The sequence below is a fragment of the Solea senegalensis genome, linkage group LG18, assembly GCF_019176455.1.
Source record: "Solea senegalensis isolate Sse05_10M linkage group LG18, IFAPA_SoseM_1, whole genome shotgun sequence".
NCBI lineage: Eukaryota > Metazoa > Chordata > Actinopteri > Pleuronectiformes > Soleidae > Solea > Solea senegalensis.
In genome coordinates, this window is record NC_058041.1 from 10,151,210 (window position 1) to 10,170,721 (window position 19,512).

The following is a 19,512-nucleotide window of genomic DNA, read 5'->3' on the forward strand; positions in this document are numbered from 1 at the left end:
TTGACTCTGCAATTCTCCGTTTCTCTCTCCCCTTGTTTGTTGTGTATCTGTGCTCTAAATCACCACACACACACACACACACACACACACACACACACACACACACACACACACACACACACACACACACACACAGCCCATTTCACCAATTTTCAGAGCCGTTAATCCCCAGCTATTTGGCCCAGTGCTAAGTTCTTAAATCTGATGGCTTTTTACAATGAGATTGTGAGGAAAATGAAAGCCCTCCCCTCTTACATCTCCTCTCTCTGACCCTCAGTGACAAAGATGATCTTTCGTCACAATGTGCGTGTGTGCGTGGGTCAACAGAGCTGAATCGATGGGGTCAAGGGTCAGGGTTTAGGTGTAGGTCAGGTCACATACAAATGATGTTCTCTTTTTTTAGTAATTTAATAATTTCCTGGTTATTGATTTGGAGAAGAAGTGAGAGCTGTTTAATTGTGTTCTAATTCATTGTCAGTCGATCTGTTACTTGGAAGTAACAGCTCAATAGTAACCCCACATTGAGTTGGACTCCCCTGCCCTTTCTCCTTGGCTCACCATGACGCGATTTTGACAGAGCACAAGCACAAGATAGATTGCCACAGCATTTGGTGTATCTATGTCTTCTTCAACATTAAACATTGCTCTGTCCAGCAATTCATTTTATAAACATGATGTGACAAACTGTGTGATAGAGCGGTGTCACTGCAGCCAGACATATATTGTCTGGCTGAATATTTTATCGTTTCTTTGCTCCAAATAAAAAATAAATCTTCAAAGCTGTTTAATTTTAAAATACATTTTATGGACCAAACAAATCGCTTAATCAAGAGTCATCGACAGATTCATCAGTTATGTAAAGAACTGTTGGTTGGGCTGTAGCTGAAAATATTGAAATAACAAAAGACATAAAGCTCAATCTAGTGAGACATTCATGTAACTGCAATCACAGCAGCATTTGGACTTTTGGACCAACCTTCAAGATATTTTAAGCAATAATAACACAAAAAGTACCTCAATGTTTGTGTTTAGTAGTGTTTATTGTATTACTGTAACCCCATAGGTTGGTCATAAGAATGGATTTCTCTACAATAAATCACTGTTCTATAATGAGCCAGTGTATTTGACACCTTCATAACTGTTTTTCTTTCCAGGTCAATTCTACATGAACAGCACCTTGACCCTTAAGACACAGAGCATTTCGGCTGTTTGAACATACAGTATATACAGAGTCTGCAAGAATGTGCAATATAGAGTGTCTTATATCCTTTTTTTCCAGCACCACGAGGCAGTCTGATGAGACCAACTATATAAACGCACGTGAGCAAAAACTACTCCTAATGTTTAAAATTGGATCGCATTCGTGAAATTTGTGAAATCTGGAAATACGTCACGGTTCAAAGTTCACTTGTTTGAAACGTTTTTATGAACAAAAAGACAAAGAAAAACACTCTATTTTGTGACTTCTGCACAATTATTGCTACTTTATATCACTACTAAAAATGTGATGTAAAATGGATCAGAACTTTGTCTCCACAACACTCAATACAAACGCATTTAAAGCCTGACTATGTAATGCCGTGTGACCACTAAGGGTTAAATGAAACAATTCATATCAATGAAAGATCAATTTTTTTCTATATTTAAATAAATACTTAGGCATTTGAATCAGGAAAGCTGATGAATTTTGTTTGTTATTATCATCACTCTTCACACACCACACCCACCTCCAACTTTAACCCCTGCTCATTTCACCTCACCTCACCACCCCTCACTGCCTGCCCCCCCCCAGGCCTGGTCCATAGCACTGCAGCAGCCCTGCTGATAGGGTTTCACTCTCTCTGTGGCGAAGAGGAGAGCAGGCAGTACAATAAAGCCCGCGTGTGACACCAATCTACCTGGGATTCTAGATTCCTCCCTCTGCAAAACTCATCCTTTCTGGGACCTTCTTGGATCTGTGACTTCCTGTGGATACCTGGGTCTTAGGTAGGAAAAAGGTGCTGCGACAATACTCACAGAAATCTCCCTCGGAGATGCCTTGAGTGTTTGCGGATTATCTCACATCAGTGGTCAGTGAGTTGTTAAAATAATTCTGATTGCTCTGTAGGAGTCAGTTACAGTCATTTGATTCCCGTGGCTGCGGAGGGAAGCTCCCGTATGTGACCTGTGGAGGCCGCTGCAAAAGATGTATTAATGAAAGAGGGAATCAGAAGCAGGTGCTTGGCTTCGTGTTTGTTGTGTTCGAGGTCACGGTAATTGCTCACAAAAGCCTTTAAATTCACACTATTCACACTTTAAGAGCTCTGTTGTGGATTTGGTAAATCAATCAATCAATCAATCAATCTGAACCCTGAGAAGCAGATGGTGGACAACGCTGCTCGTCTTCCCCAACTTCTCACCTAACTCTGTGGTGGGTGCGGAATGTGTCCCTCTGCGGTGGAGTTTTTAGTCGACGTGGTTGGTTGGATGGATGGATGGATGGATGGATGTGTGTGTGTGTGTGTGTGTGTGTGTTGGAGAATGTGCTGACTGATGCCCTTCCTGCCCAGCTGTCCCCTCCGAGATTTATCTGGAGCTAAAACAGGCCAGTCGTGGGGGGAGAACAGGAACAGTAACAGGACCCTGGACCCAAGACCCTCACATACACGGCTCCTGGATTTGCCATCAGCTCTGCCATTTTCCTTCCATCTTGCTTTACCCAATCACCTGTAGTCTCCGGCCACAGGGAAAAGCTATTTGAGTCTCCCACTGTGTGTGTGTGTGTGTGTACGTGTGTGTTTCTATGTGCTGAAGACAGTCCGGCTCGTTGCAGAGGTATAGAACATGGGTTCTATAAAAATAGCTCCCACAGGCCTGAATCCCCGGCGAGGAAATGAGCTTGAATTACAGCACATGAAAAGCAATTACATTCACTCTCTCTCTCCCTATAGACGAGTTCAACTTCTTCCTCTCCTTCTGCAACTTACCTCGACAGCCTTACATAAGTGTTTCTGACCTGTGCGATAGGCAGCGACATATTGCCAGTCCTCGTCTGAGCGCTCAGTCCACAGAGACGAAAACTGCCAGTGGGAATTGGCTCCCACTGGGGAATGTGGAGGCTAAAAACACACAGGCTAAAAATTGTGTTTAACGTAATCAGGGTCAGTCTGAGAGAGTTCTGGTGGAGTTTGCTAGCATTTCAGAATTGATTTGCAACTTTTTCCACGCATTTTCCAGGTAAATTAAATTAAAAATCGGTTTGGTTGATGATTTCGAAATGCGTTTGCTTAGCACTGCCTGTTTGGTCTTTAAGAACCAAGAAATTTGACGTGCGCTGGGTTTATTATTGAGCCAGGATTTTCTAAAGAACAAGGCCTCAGAGAGTGAAGCCCCGACTTTGGACCCCCAACATTTTAATAGCCTCCCTGTGGATCTCAGGACAGCAGCTGCATGGATAAGAAAAAAAAAAAAACAACGTTAACGTAAAATCTATTATAAAGTGTCCACCACTGATTTATTATGTACTTGTCTGCTCAATTTTCAAACCTGCATTAATAGATTCCCTCTGGTCACTGAGGGGGGGAATACAAGACGCTGCACTCCAACAATACCAACATTAAAGTATTTTCTGATGTGACGCCCCCTACAGACAGAACAATACCATAACGACATAATAATAATGATAATGATAATAACTTTCCTCCTGTCCTGTCCTGCAGCCATGCCTTTCACAACGCCAGCCCCTTCGAACAAGAGGAAGAAGAGCAACAAGATCGTCACAGACCTGTCCAACATCAGCCAGAATGGTAAACACACTCACACATTCACACATTCACACACACTAAATGTCATGTCTGATGGTAGGATTTGCTCTCTGGTGTCCGCTATCAGCACAATCTGGATCTGTAAACTGACTCAAGGCATGTGGTCTTATGTGGTCTTATGTGGTCCTCTGGTACAAGTACACCCGCAGACATGCACACTCAAAATTCCAATATCTAACAGCTCCTTCAGGGATGTGTCTCTTTATCAAACAGCAAAGCAATGCAGGCTATACTGTATGTGTAATCTGTGGCTGAAGTCAGTGCAGTAAATGGTTCACATATTGAGGTGAAACCAACAAATTAAAGTGATTTTTTAGCGTCTGTTTGTTATTGCTGTGCTGCATATCGACTCACAGCGTCTGTCACTTCACTGTTCTTCCTCCGTTTGTGGCGTTCTATAGATCCTTTTGTTTCTTTTCCAAAAGAAACAAAAAAGAAAGAAAAAATCACTGCCTGTGCACCAGAGACTTACTTTAGGAAAAGACCCACAACAAACAGAAAGTACACGCCGCCGTGCCAGACCCAACAGTCGCTCCATCTGTTCAAACCCTGGCTGCGCAGCAGAACACTGATCAAACTCACACTGTGTTATTTTTACATTTAGTGGAAATCCCAATGTTTCCAAAAATGAATATAATATATAATAAAATGTACTTTTATTATATGTATCGCAACGCTATTGTACTTAATGTAAACATAATGCCAAGGTTGCACTTCATCAGGAGGGTATTTTTAACTTAAGCATAAACCGAACACTGATGTATGTTTTTATATTTAGTGTAACTGACAACCAACAAATGCAGAAGTGTATCTCACCTAAACATTTGGCAGTGCATTCATCAGTGAAAAAATAACATATAATATAATAATATGATGACAGAATAGTGTGGTAAACCAATTTAGGCAGATATTTGTCTGTGTATCAGCTGCTTTAAACTGATCACTGAGATTTTGAGTGTGGAGTCACATGACAACACGCACCACTCGTCCAGTTATATTGTCATGTGTGAGGGTGAATCCACGCTGAGTTTCGTGATCTTTTTTACCTTAAGTGAAATGCTGCCACAGTTATTGAGTCTGAGCACACACCCTTACACTATATCTGTCAAAAAAATCTGCTTATTTCTGTTCCACATTTCTGTCCTCTTTGTCTGATGTCAAGTCATCCCTCATTTCCCCCCCTCTAACGCATCCCTCCATCATTTCCTGCCACTGTGTCGCTCTCACAGTCGCGCCTGACACTGTGCATGACGCCTGTCTGTCCTCCTCCTGTCCCACCTCTGTCAGCCTGTCCAATTTCCTCCCAAGTCAGCAGCAAGCGAGCTCCAGTTTCACATTCCTCTGAATTAACGCTCTAATCAATATGCCCATGGGAGAGTTCTCTCTGCTCAGCAGCTTCGATTATTCCCTCTCTTCCTCTCTCTCTCTCTCTCACACACTTAATACACACCCACTTGCACAAGCCTGATTTACGAGGTACTGCTAACAGCTCTCTGCAGCATTGCAATGCCAACTCCCTGCTCTATAGATGTGGTGTGTGTGTGTGTGCTCTTTATGGCTGGACTTATGAGTGATATCAGAGTATATGTGGTGGATGAGAGTGTTTTATGAGGAACTCTGTGGAGCAGTAAAATCCATCAGATCTCTCCATCACTGCAAAGAAGGAGGAAGGCTGAGTGAGTGAGTGAGTGAGTGAGTGAGATTTCCCTCCATAAAGAGTTCAACCATGACGAAACCTGTCGTGACGTTCCCTGGTGCCGCTTGTTCTCCACAGTATACGGCTTTGACCTAGTAACGGCAACGATTCCTCCGTGGCTTTCACACACACACTTGAATTGACAGTCACTCACCGCAGCAGGTATGGTACAGAGGCCAGAGGATAAACGCATGTCCTTTACAGTCACATCCCTGATTCAATATCGGGCATTAATTTGAAGCTAAACACACCTTTTAATTTGCCAAATGGATTGAGTTGACAGGAGCGAGCACAGCCTCGGTGAGTGCATATACAGTTGTACCCCAGCCAAGCCTGCGCAATCCCCTGAATCTCAATAGCAGCGAAATGCTCAGAGACCGTTTTGTCTGAACAGTGAGAAATCATGAGTCAGGTTTATTTTAGTCGCGCAAGTGCAGCAGATACTCGACATCTACGATCTCTGAACAGCCTTTAGTCTGTTGACAGATGTACAGATTTGAAATAGTGAAGACATGAGAGTGCTGTTGTTCTATACTGTAGGAGGGCGAGAGACACTTTTACACTTTTGTGTTTTTAGACACAAGAAACAACCACTGAGCTTTAGAGATGTTAGATGTCAGTCATTTTCATCTGTTTCTTAGCAACAAAGCAAATAACTCCCCACGCAACAGTCTTTCCTTTTATTTGATAATCCCCTCCAAAATGACTGCAAAGCCACGGTAGCCATAGTAGTGATAATGTGTTTGTGTTCAGGGTCGGTCTGTTGGGTCACGTATGATGTTTGGAGGCAATCGGTCAATGTATGGCGACGTTATAGGGCACTTCGTGTTTGTGGCGAAGGGTCGAAAATTTGCCAAAACGCCGTTGGTTGTCGTGGCCACGCCCCCTTTTGAATCTGCTAAACCTTTCGACAACTTCTGGGCAAACGCGCTCAGACGAGTTCGCTCATTTACGTAGGGTGTAAATCGTCTGAATGGACGCCAAAATTCAAAACACCTGACTTCCTGTTGAGTTGAGGCCATGGTTACTGTAATAACGTTCACTCTGTGGATTTAATAAAGGTAAAAAGGCTTTTTTAACATTTTTGAGTCCACTGAGTGAGAGCCTTTTTGCTATTTATGAATATAAGTACTGGTAAATAAATATTTTGTTCACTGAAAACCATTGTGACACTGCATTTTCTAAGCACACGTGATAAACCACAACCCTTCCCCTTCTGCCTGATTTTCTCCTCAAACTATCTTTGCTTCCATATCCAGTCCCTTCATCTTGTCCTCCTCTTCCTCTTCCTTTTCTTTCTTCTTCTTCTTCTTCTTCTTCCTAGCAGATGAAGAGTCAGACAGTGAGACCCCCGAGTTCGACTTGGGCACCAAGATCAAGACGCCCAAGGATCTGATGCTAGAAGAGCTCTCCCTGCTCAAGAACAAGGGCTCCAAGATGTTCAAGATGAGGCAGCAGAGGGTTGAGAAGTTCATCGTGACCACTGTGCGTGCTTGTGTGTGTGTATGCTGTGTGTGTGTGTGTGCGTGTGTGTGTGGTTACTGATCATCTCCCTGTCTTGTCTGACTGTCAGAACCTTCAGAACCTGCTGATGTCCCCTCCCCCTATTCCACCGAAGCCTGAGCTCCCCAAAGAAGGTCGGGTCATAGAAGCAACATCATATGCTTAATGTCCAAATCTTCAATACTTATTTTCTTTTCGTTGCTTTCACTTCCATTTCCTGGTCCTCCCCTCCCTGCTGCTTCTTGGACGTCTCAGTGGTGGAGGTGGAAGTGGATGAGGAGGCAGAGAAGGAGAGGAGGAGGAAGCAGTATGTACGGACCTACATATCACCATGGGAACGGGCCATGAAGGGCAATGAGGAGCTGACAGTGACGATGAAGGGCGTCATGCCGGGACCCATCCAGATCCACCCAGAACTGCCCCAGTTTAAGAGCTTCAACAGGTACAAACACACACTGAGTTTTGCTGGAGTTCTTGATGACGTCTTCCCTCGTCTGTAGGACACAATCCCGCCCGCTTAACACACACAGTGAAGGACCACATGTGCGTAGGTGAGATAGCAGTTTGTTCAAAGGTTTATATCTGGTACCTTTGTGGGAACAAATAAGCAAAAAAAAAAAGTGTGAACGTCGCCCTGAAATTGTGCAGTGATTGTTTTTATTTTATGTCCTCACAATCTCACATTGAGTGACACAGTACGATCTCGTCTCTCATTCTCTGCCCTTTTTAAATCAGGATGTTTTAAAATGCCGTTTGATATAAAAGGCGCACTAACTGCAGCATCAGTCTCGGTGGCTCCCACAGTGCCCCCCGTCTCCATGGCAACCAGCACAGTTTGCTGTGTCATCAGTGCTGAGAGCGACATCCTGCTGTTTCCGTGGCTTTTGCTTGGCAGCGGCGCAGGTGACGTCGCTCGCATTCACACAAACACACTCGTTTGATTCCAGGGCTCATCTTAAACCGCTGTCCATTTTAATGTTGTTGATGACTGTTGTGGAACCCGTGAAGCGTAGCTGGACCCTTTGTAATTACTAATGGGTCTGAAAAGCAATAAACAAGCAGCCGTGGGGACGGATTATGAGAAAACAAGTCCTTGGGCACAAATATGTGAAAAGAGGCCTCCCACCTCCACACAGGAGGGAGACATCCAGACCATAAAAGACACACGCTCACATAGACACAAAACCAACTCAGAGATATTATAGGTGGTCAATTTGCATGTCTTTGTGGTTGTTTTGCGTCTCTTTATGGCTGTTTTATGTCTTTATGTGCATGATTTATGCCTCTTTGTGGTCATTTTCTGTCTCTTTGTGGACATTCCGTAGTAAACATGTGACTCTGTCAGCCATTTTGTGTCTCCCTGCGGTTGTTTTTGCACCTGTTTGTGGTTTATGTGTGCCCTATGCTGACATGAATCACTTTGTGGTGAATTAGGGTCTCCTGGTGGTCATTTGGTGTCTCTTTGGGCTCATTGTGCATTTCTTTGTGGTAAATTTGTATCTTGTTGTGGTCATTCTGAATACCCCTTGTGGTAAATGTGTGTCTCGCTGAGGACACTGCGTATCTCTTTGTGATAAATATACGTTTCTTAGTGATCATTGTGCGCCCCTTTGTGGTTTATTTACATACTTTATGGACACTACAGTATGTGTCTCTCTATTTTATACTCTATTTTGGACATTTTGAGACATAATGTTTCTGTTTTAGGTCATTTTCTGTCTATTTGTGGTCATTGTGTGTCTCTTTGTTGACATTAGGTGTCTCCTGTATGTGGTTCACTTCACTTGTGTGTCTTTTTTGGCACTTGGTTGCTCAGACCGTTGGACTTACACACACCAAACTATGTTTTATGTGAGAAATTCACTTATATTTCAGCAAACTGTGGCATTTTAGACTTAGCTTTTTATGAAAACGTGAGGATTTGAATATTAAATGCAGTGTGTTGTCGTATCATATGTCCTTTGTATGTGCACAGCACCAGAGAAGTGCATCGTGACGCTACCTTGTCTCTCCGCTTCCTGTTTTCATTTTTTTTTCTTCCGTCCTTCGCAGGATGGCGCTGCCATATGGTGGCTATGACAAGGCGTCCAAGATGCTGACCTTCGAGATGCCAGAGATCAATGTTGCCACCGAGGAGCCGGAGCCGGTGCCCACTCTGCAGGCCGACATCCGCTCACGCCCCTCGTTCAACCGCACGCCCATCGGCTGGATCTGCAGCGAGGACAACTCACACATCCACATGGACGTGGACAACATGGCCTTCGACGGAGAGACGGACGACCTGTGAACACACGCGGACAGAGACACGCTTACAACGCTCATGGCCTGAAACACACACAATACAATAAAAAGAACACAACCCTTATATGAGGGCAGAATCTCATTTATGCCACACAAGCGCTGATAAAATGGTTTAAGCTCCGGTGGTCACATGTCAAAATGTACTTTAACTGCATGGAAAAGAAATGAGCAAGGGAAAATAATCCTCCGCCCTCTCTCCTGCGTGCTTTCTTACTATATGATGTTGTACACTGTGAGTTCATGTGAGGCCTGTGTGTTCAGAAACAGAAAAGCACTCCGCACTCTTAAAAACAATGTATTTATGCAATAAAGTTCCCCCTTTACAGACTGCGTCTCATCATGAATCATTATTGCGTGTTAAAGTATCGAGTCTTATTGCATATTTATCCAGAGGTCGTCCACTTTGTCGTGCTTTTTTTTTGTTTTTTGGAGCTGCGGGGGATGAAGTTGCACATAGTTGACCAATAGCACCCTTACAGAGGGGAGACATGGGTTACAGTATCTGCTTCGTGTGCACCTGTTGTTAAATTCCCAGAGTTTTACACTTAAGTCACATGCTGACACCTAATCCTTGTGCGTATAGCAAACTGCATTCACTGAAGAAGACGGAAAACAGTGATGCTAGAAGCTCCAGATTTACACTGTTAACAGTTAACAAGAAGTTAACTTAATTTATCATATATTACTTCTAGTTGGAAAATGCGTAATCGCATTTCTTTAACCATATACCATATCTGTTAGCCCTTTTCATGGCAGCCATTTTGACAGGTCGCAGTCAGAAAAGCACGGGTACTTTAATTTAGCTCCCTGGGTTTGAGGCTGCATGCTGACTCACTGTCCTGACAGTGTGAACAGGACAAAGCCATCGTCAGTGTTGTCAGTAACTACTGAAATATGTCAAAATATCAAGGCCAAAGGTACTAACTTTTTAACGTGATGGCTTTATCAGCATCTAATCTTATCTACCTTTTTATTTTTGGACATTTGGGAGTTAAAGGATCTTGAGGACAAGCAGAGTGATCAATAACCAAGGTTAATAAATGTGTTTTCACGTGTTCCTGAAGGATTTATTGGACTCGTTTTCTTGACTCTCCTACTGCCAAACTCAAAGCCGTCCTCATGACCTCTCACTTGTTCTATGAATAGTCGGCGTGTTCAGGCTGAGACTGTAAACTGGTGCTGGCAGCTCTCCAATGACACCAATCAAACAAATGTCGACTGCATGCTGTGGCAGAAGAAGTATACTCAGCATGTCAACATGACATTTTTAGTACTTTTGATAGGAATATGATGTCAGGGATGATTTTAATGGTTTCCTATTCATTTTTAATTTGTCTATACGTCAAGGTGTGGGCCTTGAAGGTATTGCACATAAGTGATCAGACCAGACAATAAATATTTGTTTGCCAAATTCAATGAAACGTACAGAATATTCTTCAAGGTGAGTAGTTTAGGGCCTTAAAACCTCTAATCTAGTGGGGTCAAACTCAAAGGTCATTCAAATTACAAAACATTATTCCATCATAGTTCACAAAGCCATTCTAATCATGATGATATATAACAGCATTTCAAAGTAAAAGTGCTCGTTTTGATAGGGAACGGTGTATACGTCACATACTAATAACAACATATTTATGATGCTAAATAAATCTATTACCATCGAAAGCAGAGAAATAAATCTAAAATGAAGTCAATAACAACATGGACAACTGTAATTAAAACAGCTTAACAACAAGCTTATTTTAGTGCAGTAAAAATATGACTAGCACATATATTAAGTATTATATTCTTGTTTATATTCTATCACTTCGCTGGCAGCTGAGCCACACAGCCAGTTTGACCCCCCTGCTCTAAACCATGGGATGTTCTGATATTCTTTTCTATTTTAAATCAACAGTTGCTTTTCTTCTTCATAAGAAACCAGTTATTACAGATAGTTTGTGACCCAAATACAGCACTCTCCTCTGATTTTCTTATTTCTCGTAGGCTTCATATTTAAAAGTCTAATATTTGACATGCGTTTTATTGTTTTGTGTGTTCAGTAAAATAATGAGATATAGATCTCAAATATAGTGCAGTACAAGTACAAGCCTTACACAACTGAAACACTCAGTATTAGAGTAATAGTCGCAGGCAGCAGGTTACCTGACTGTGGATCATTGAGTTCATTTGTTAGTGGGTGCGAATGTCCTGCGTACATGCTGACACAGTTATGGCCACGTGGTCGCCCACGGAATAACATCATCGTTCCCCCTCCTTTCGCCCGGCGCCCAGGAGGCGGCGCCATCGGGCCGAGCAAACCGCCCGACGAAAAAAACGCTACGTCACACACTCACACACACAGAAGCTGCCGGAGGAGAGGAGGATGGCTCGGTATCGCGAGAGCCGCGTGCCGCGACCGGAGCGCTGGATGGCGCTGGCGGGGGCTGGATGCGCCCACGGCTTGCCCTCCCTCAGCCGTTAAATCACACGGTGGGACACGCGAGTGGACGGAGACTGGCGGCGGCGGTGACAGACGGACGGACGGACGGCACACGGGGTGAGTAAAAAAAACAACCGACACACTACTTTTATTACACACCGCCATCACGTCCACCAGAGTCCAGGTGGTGGTGGGGCACGCGTGTGTGTGGTTCAGGGGGTGGGGTGCTGTGTGGTGCGTGGGTGTGGGGGCTAATCAACGTGTCAGCCAGATGTGACACTCTCACCAGATGTGTTCACGCGACAGCCTTTCTGAGGATGGCTGTCATCCTCTCTATCGTTGTCATCATCATCATGGCTCTCATCATCATCATCATCAGCAGCAGGTCTCGTGCCGTCTCTGTCTTCTCGTCTTGTCAGTGTGATATGTAACCAGGTGTCCTCCTCCTCCTCCTCCTGACTCGGTAATTCCACTCCACGCGTCCCCCCCTCGCGTGCTGCAACTGCAGCATCACTTCGCCTCAACTTCACTTCATCCCCGGCTGCATCACAGTCACAGGTGTTATTTGTAATTGTGCACAACACGGTATGTACCTCCATCCACACACACACACGCCCATGTAGTCAGGTGCATGCCGCTGCTGTGCGCGTGGTCTTCTGTCCATGTGTTCTGCGTGTTTTCGGTCTCGCACGGCGGGGCTGCTGGTGCAGGGGGGGCTTTGGTGGACTCTATACTCAGTGTCGAGTTGTTGATGGATGACCAGGAGACCGCAGCCTTTTACCATGGCGGATTCACGCTCGGCTGTCGTCGCCCCCGGGGGCCGCCATTGATTTAACGTTGCGGTTTCAATCCGCGTAATTGATGACTTTGGCCCCTCACCGGGCCGCGTCACCGGCAGCATGCCGCCTTCTGCTGCGTGCGTGTGCGCCTCATGAGCGCGCGTACTCATGTGCATACTTTAAAAATCAAATATAGGCTAGTGGCCATTTCCTTACATTTGTTTTGGCTACTTGTGAGGACACTGTATTGGTTTACAGCAGTGTCTCCCAGCCCTGGTCCTCGGGGACTCACTGTCCTGCATGTCTTAGATGTTGACCTGCTCCAACACACCTGATTCAACTGGTCAGCTCCTCATCAACCTCTGCAAAAGCCTGATAATGACCCGTTCACTTGAATCAACATCTAAAACATGCAGGCCAGTGGGTCCCCGAGGACCAGGGTTGGGAAACACTGGTTTACAGCAACCTTAAAGGGATAGTTCAGGTTCAAGTGTGGCTGTATGTGGTACCGACATGTTACCAGTGTTGACTTCACTGAGTGCATCACCAAGCTCAACTGTCTCTGTGAACCAGCCTGAGATGCGTTCACGTTCACTCAGTACGTTCACATGCAGAGTTTAACTGAGCTAAGGTCATAGTCCGACTCAGACAACTTGCCGAGTCCGAGTATACAGGTATAGAAGAGAAAATGCATTTACTGGCCATGTATGTATGACGATGAGATGGACCGTGAGATGGACCTTGCTGTGGTTCTGTATGTTTCGTACCTGCTGTACATGTTAATCGTGATACAAATTAGACCGAGCACGGCTCTCGTGGTTGAAAGAAAGATGCCGCCGCCTTATGATTTCCGTCTAGTTCTACTTCTGGGTCAAAGACTGGGGAGGAAATTTTGGTGAATCAGCAGAACGCCTTGTGTGACTCCAGACCGACTAAGCATGCACATGCTGGAGTAATCGGACTATGGACTATGTATGTTAGTCCGACTAAGACTAGCTTGATTTTAGTCGGACTAACCATGCATGTAAACAAGGCTGATTGTTATGTTCACCGCTGATCATAACAAAATGTTATGTCATAATAATATTTTCTTGATATCGTAACAATATGATTTCACTGTTTTCGGACCGGAAACTAAAGATCGTAAACCACACAGGAATTGTTGAGACACTGCTGCCTCCATCAGTAAGTTCAAATCTTATCTAGTGTTAAAAAATAATTTGTTCAGATTTACCTAAGCGACACAAACTTACCAGCACTAGACCAGTAGCTCCTTGAGTGAGTGGTTTCCAGGCAGAAAAGACTGTCTCATGGTGAGATTAAGTGGCAAACACATTCTTAAGATATCATAGGAATTAAGCAGGAACACAAGTTTTGTTGGTAAGCCTTTTGTTAAGTTGCTAAAATCAGTTGCTTCTTCTGTCCCTGCTGGCACCAATGTTATCAGTGAGAGCGAGTGAAATGGCAGCGTGCCTGGGGAAGTCAGCGTTGATAATGTGTCAATACCTCATACAAGCACACTTCTAAAACCTGAACTATCCCTTTAATCGTGTCTTCTTTAAAAGGTTGTTTGTTAGATGTTTCAGATCCGCATTAGCCACTGTATGATGACAGTTGCTACTCTTCCTGGGGTCCTTACAAGCTTTCAAACTGTTTTAAGGGAAAATAGATTTAATGCAACACAACATTAAATGACAACCTAACTAACCAGGTATTTAACCCAAACTCCACGCATAATTATTACTGCAACAAATACAAACTGCTCATCCTCCATCCATCCACTTCCTTACTTCCTGCCCGACCCCTAACCTTTGCCCCCTGTGGGATTTTTTTCATAATAGAGGACCAAAAATAGAGTAGTCTGTGCCTGAGCCAGTTCAATACCTGTGGGTATCAGAATGTATCATCTCCTAATCTGAAGGTTAGGTTAAGAGACGTAGCAAACAAACACACACGCACTTATACAACTACTGTTTTTATCATCATTTTTAGTTTCACTGTCATACTCCGATGACAGTGATTTTTCCTGCTTTATATCTATATCTATCTGTATCGAATTATGAATTGATGCCGTGAAATCAATCAATAGCCAGAAATTAAGAAAATACTGAACAAAAACATCTCAGCTGTCTGCATCTATTAGCCTCTGTTCGCTCATGCTGAAGTCATGGAACAGTCTCAGCTATTAGCAGGCTTACAAACAAATACACAAGTAGAGAGGTAAATAATCATGAATGATCATTTTATAATCAAGCTGTTCCAATAAAACCACAATCTAATTTAAAACTGAGCTATCTAGAGGTCCCCACTCTTGTAATGAATGTTTATCTGCTGTCTGCATGTTATCCTGCTTTAGATTTTTAATGAAAGATGTTAACATTGCATGTCCTCGTATACACAGCTTCCTCTTGTGTTTGCGTCCCAGGTGGCACAAAGGTGCAACCCACATTGTACTCAGTCCACACTGCCAGGGATGTCGCCCTCTCTGAGCGAGTCCTCTCACTGATGTCCCCACTGGCACAAAAGTGAAGCCAAACCAAAAGTGTCTGGAATCTGTATTCTCTTGAATGACCATCAGGTGGTGACTCCACTGGTTGCAAAAAGAAGTTAGTTTGGTCTTTGAAAATAGTCCTAATTCGTTATTTGATTCATAACATAAGTAAACATTTTCCTGAGGAGTTAATGGTCTTCTTCAATAGAACATGATGTCTGTTTTTGAAGTTCTGGCCTAATTTAATTTTAAATAGATAATAAAGCATGGCATGTATTGGGACATGCATTGCCACCTACTGCTGTCCAGTACAGTACTGTGTGCATCATTGAAAGTGAAGAATCTAAACTCGAGGCATTTCTTCACACGTCATGAATGAGAGAGAGCTGACGTTGCCTTAACTCAGTTTCTTTACTCATCAACAAATGATTCGTCTTTCAGGACGATTTACTGAAAACCCCAGATCCAGTCTCAAGGTTTCTTTGACTGGTACTGAACTGTACCATGATGCAAACACGGCTTTATTGAATGCACTTGCAGGCCAACAACAGCTGTGTGGTGAAACAGTGCCGAGCACAATGTATGTAATGCACATACTTTAATTGGTTTAAATCCTTAGTGTATTCCTTTCCAGACGTAGTCATGCGTGACCGAGCCCAGCTCGTGTCTTGGTTTCCTAGGGGATTCATCTATCGCTGACATTTCCATTTAAGTGTCCTTGGTGTGGCTGGGTCCACATGTCTGGGATTATAAGAGAGTTGAGGTAAAAAGGAGGAGCAGATTAAGTCATCCCAGTGGATGAAGGAGGAGGAGATAAAAAAGAAAGGCATGCTCATACTGAATGTCTCCTTTGACCTTTACCATCCACAGGAGAGCTTGGCCTCTGTTTTTCTGTTTTTGACATGGCTGGCTTTTCAGTATAATGTCTTACTTCTTCCTCTCTCTGTTCCTTCTTCTCATCTCACCATCCTCTCCTTTCCTTTCCTTATCTTTAATGTGACCTCAACTGTAAAAAGAAAAACCTCACATTTCCCACCATGCATTGTAAATAAGGATGGTTACGTAATAGCCCAAATACTGAGCAAATAATATTCGCCCCTCTCAATATTTTCCCACTAATAGGATTGGGTGTGTGTGACGTGCACATGTGCCATGGCGATAATGGGTTGCATCTAGGTTATAGTGTGCACGTGTGTGTTGTGTCTCTGTGTGCGTGGGGACGCGATTACGTGCGTGTTCTCACATGTATACTCTTAATATTATGGAGCCAGAGCGGGGAAATGTCCTTGAGTCTTGCAAAAAAAAATAAAAAAGGTCTCTCCCTATCTTGGTAATACGCTCACACGTGCAGCTGCACGTGTGCCCACTGTATCATCACACATGACACACAGACACTATGTGTGTGTTTATCTTTTATTTTTTTATGTCTGTCAAATTCAGCGATCAGGGGCTTTTGGATTGGAACGATGTGACTGAAAGTCGGATTTATTTCACGCCAAACTGTCAATGAGGTTAGTGCTCAAGCTAGTGCTGCAACAATTATTCAATTAATCATTTGTTAATCGATTAATCAGTTTTAGAAGTTGTTTTTTTTAACAATTAATACAAGCTTTCTGATTATTCAGCCTCTTAAATGTGAATATTTTCTGGTTTCTTTTCTCCATTTGACAAAAAAAGCATTAAAGCTGAAAAGACATTGGAGAACATCTTGATTTCCAGGTTTGGTAGCTTAATTCCCGATGCAATTAATTGAAATTTGATCAATCTGCAATATTCAAATCTCAGGAGTGCTAAAATGTGCCAAATTTTTTAAAATTGTCCTATACACATCATGTTCTACAGACCCGTTGAAAATGAGAATAATGACGTAAAAATAACCATTCTCTCTGATATCGCAAACAGAGCTGAAACAATTACTCGATAAACAAATGAATCGTCAACTATTTTGATAATTAAGCTTTTATCGTGATTAAAGCAAGATTTCAGATTGTTTCAGCTTCGTAAATGTGAATTTCTTCTTCGTTTCTTTGCTCCATAGAAGAAAGAAATTATTATCATCATGGTTTGTGGACAAAAACAAGACATTCGAGAACATCACTATTTCCAATTTTGACAGACACTGACCAACATATTTTGGTCAGAAAACATAACATTTTCTGACCAAGTGATCACTCGCTTAATCAAGAAAATAATATAGATTAGATTATAGATTGAGGACAATAGATTGAGGACAATATATATATATATATAGATATATATACATTTGTTCAAAGGGGATAAAGTGAAGCACAGAGGGATGAGGAACTCTGGGCTCTTCCTATTGTCAAGTAGAGCTATTTGAAGTTACACATAACCCAGTTACAGGAAAACCAACATGTGTGTGTGTGTGTGTGTGTGTGTGTGTGTGCGTGAGAGAGAGAGAGAGAGAGAGAGAGAGAGGGAGCCTATGAATTTTTTTAGGAAATGGAAAGAAACAGATGAATGGGGATAAAAGTGGAGAGAGTGACTGAGAATGGGAAATAGAGGTCAATGAAAGAAAGTGAGAGACAAGGAAGAAGTGAATGGGGAGGGAAGAGAAGAGAAGGAGAGAGGATGGCACTGCCGGCGGAGGAAGAGAGGAGCGCGGCGTGCGAATGGCGAAGATCAAGACTTCTGTCTTCTAACGCGGCATGAAAATATGTGTCATGTTGTCTCTCTGCTTGCTTGAGTGGGAGGGTGATAGGGTGAGAGACAGGCTGCTATTGTCCTCAGGGACAGTATCAGCTCTCTGTTCAGCTCCGCTTCACGCTGGTGTCACTGTCACCGAACCACACCGACACGCAGCAGAGCGAGAGAGGGGGAGAGAGACTACCACTGACAATACATTCAAATTCTAAACCGTGTCATCAGCAGCATTTTATATCCGTGCTCGTCTGAATTTTGAAACCCTTCCTGCTCAGTTAAAGGTAATAAATATGAGCATGGAATGGAGAACAAAACCGCATCATCAAGAACAGTGGGGAGAAATGATGCTGATTGCGTCTGACCTTTTGCCGAGGTCATATTCTAGATGTCGGACAGAGATTTTATGTCTAAAAATATGTCCACATGCTTTGTGGCCCTTTACCCTACGACCAGTTTCAATTAAGGCGATTGTAAAGCTGCAAGGTGAAATGATTTGAGCGCCGAGTTTCACTGTTGACCTTGGAAACAGAAGTTGAGGAAAGCGTGTCAGCACAATGTAGTAGCTCCTCTCGAGCGTTCACTCGTATCACTCTATTATCCTTTAATAGATAGTTTTAATGGAATTGTGGGCATATTTTTTTCCTCCCCTGATCATTTTAAGGAGCTCCTATGATGTTGGCTTAAAAAACAGGATGAAGTCCAGAAACTAATGGAGCTTGTGGTGGGATAGTGTCTAACATTGAAGTGTCCTAAGAAGACACTTGGCTTCTCTGTCTGTGGAGAAATCAAACGCTCGTGAAAAGATACTGTGTAGACTTTGCTGTACTGGCCAACCACATTAACTAAACCATGGAAAATGTTTGATTTCTGGTACATATGTGTACGTTTTAGTCAAAAGATCGGTTTGTCCTTCCTCATGCAATATGATAATCAATAGGCCAGGGCAAATTAAGACTACTTCCTGTCTCATCACGGTGGCGCTGCTCAAATGAAAGAGGGAAACTTATTGGGACTTGAGTTGTTGTGAATAAATGGAGAAATTTCCATAACCACATGTATGGGAAACTTGGCTTGTAATTCTGACTTGATGTAAAATGTCAGTTAACATTTTCCTGAAAAGTTAACGGTCTCAATGACGAATTGCTGGTATCATGATGATTCTGCCCCCTTTGAGGAAATGACACAATAGACTAAGGCACTGATGAGTGGACACCAGTGTGATTGAGTAGGTCAAATAAGTGCTGGTTGTAGGTGACAAATGTGTATTTCCAGTTTCGAAAACCGGCTTGGAGCCGGTCGAATCCCAATTTTGAGGAGTTCATTTTAGGGCTGCAACTAAATGAATTATTTTCTTAAATAAACAATTACTTGAATGTTGATGTGTGTTCCCCTCGAAATGACAATGTTCTCAAATGTCTTGTTTAGTCCACAAACCAAAATGATTTATTTTCAATGATTTCTTTGTTAAATGGAGTAAAGAAACCAGAAAATATTCACTTTTAAGGAGGTAAAATGAATTACAAAAGAAACTCTCATATCGAGTAACAATGATGATTAAATTAACTCACTCCATATTATCGGTTCAATTGATAAATCAATTGATCATCGCAGCCCGAGTTAATTTAGCAACCGGACTTCTATGTCAATTTTCATGTACAGTTTATGGTTTTAAAGCTGTTATGGGGACTTTGTGGTGTATTTTTATGCTGCAATTTCTTTTTAGGGAGATGATGTTGACGCTTTGAGGAACAACCATGAACTTACCTAGTTTTTTCTACCTAAACCTAACCACATTCATAACTAAGCAATGGTTATCTTTCAAACCGACGAGTGCAGGACTGGTTAGTACTGGG

General features: G+C 42.9%; 2 protein-coding genes across 6 annotated transcripts in view; both read left to right on the forward strand.

Annotated features, from left to right (window-relative positions):
• Positions 1 to 1,805: 1,805 nt before the first annotated feature.
• myoz1b (myozenin 1b) lies at positions 1,806 to 9,630 on the forward strand. Of its 5 annotated transcripts, none has more exons than XM_044013147.1 (6): positions 1,806 to 1,997; positions 3,699 to 3,785; positions 6,824 to 6,984; positions 7,073 to 7,136; positions 7,258 to 7,444; positions 9,055 to 9,630. In XM_044013147.1, exons 2-6 carry the CDS (start codon positions 3,701 to 3,703, stop codon positions 9,287 to 9,289), a joined length of 732 nt encoding a protein of 243 aa, XP_043869082.1. In that variant the 5' UTR covers positions 1,806 to 1,997; positions 3,699 to 3,700; the 3' UTR covers positions 9,290 to 9,630. The 5 variants fall into 5 exon arrangements, with proteins under 5 accessions (XP_043869082.1, XP_043869080.1, XP_043869084.1 ...); XM_044013145.1 differs by having other exon boundaries at positions 1,807 to 1,986; XM_044013149.1 differs by having other exon boundaries at positions 1,808 to 1,986; positions 6,827 to 6,984.
• Positions 9,631 to 11,664: 2,034 nt separating this feature from the next.
• usp54b (ubiquitin specific peptidase 54b) overlaps positions 11,665 to 19,512 on the forward strand; it is a 51,760-nt gene continuing 43,912 nt past the window's right edge. Inside the window, exon 1 of the mRNA XM_044014469.1 lies at positions 11,665 to 11,842. The gene's annotated coding sequence lies outside the window, so the exon portion shown is untranslated. The remainder of the gene's footprint in view (positions 11,843 to 19,512) is intronic.

Excerpts from the sequence above, each read along its gene's own strand:
- myoz1b (XM_044013147.1), top strand. The coding sequence starts at position 3,701 with ATGCCTTTCACAACGCCAGCCCCTTCGAACAAGAGGAAGAAGAGCAAC. Across the intron at positions 3,786-6,823 it reads GTCCAACATCAGCCAGAATG|CAGATGAAGAGTCAGACAGT; the intron begins GTAAACACACTC and ends TCTTCTTCCTAG. Across the intron at positions 6,985-7,072 it reads AGAAGTTCATCGTGACCACT|AACCTTCAGAACCTGCTGAT; the intron begins GTGCGTGCTTGT and ends TCTGACTGTCAG.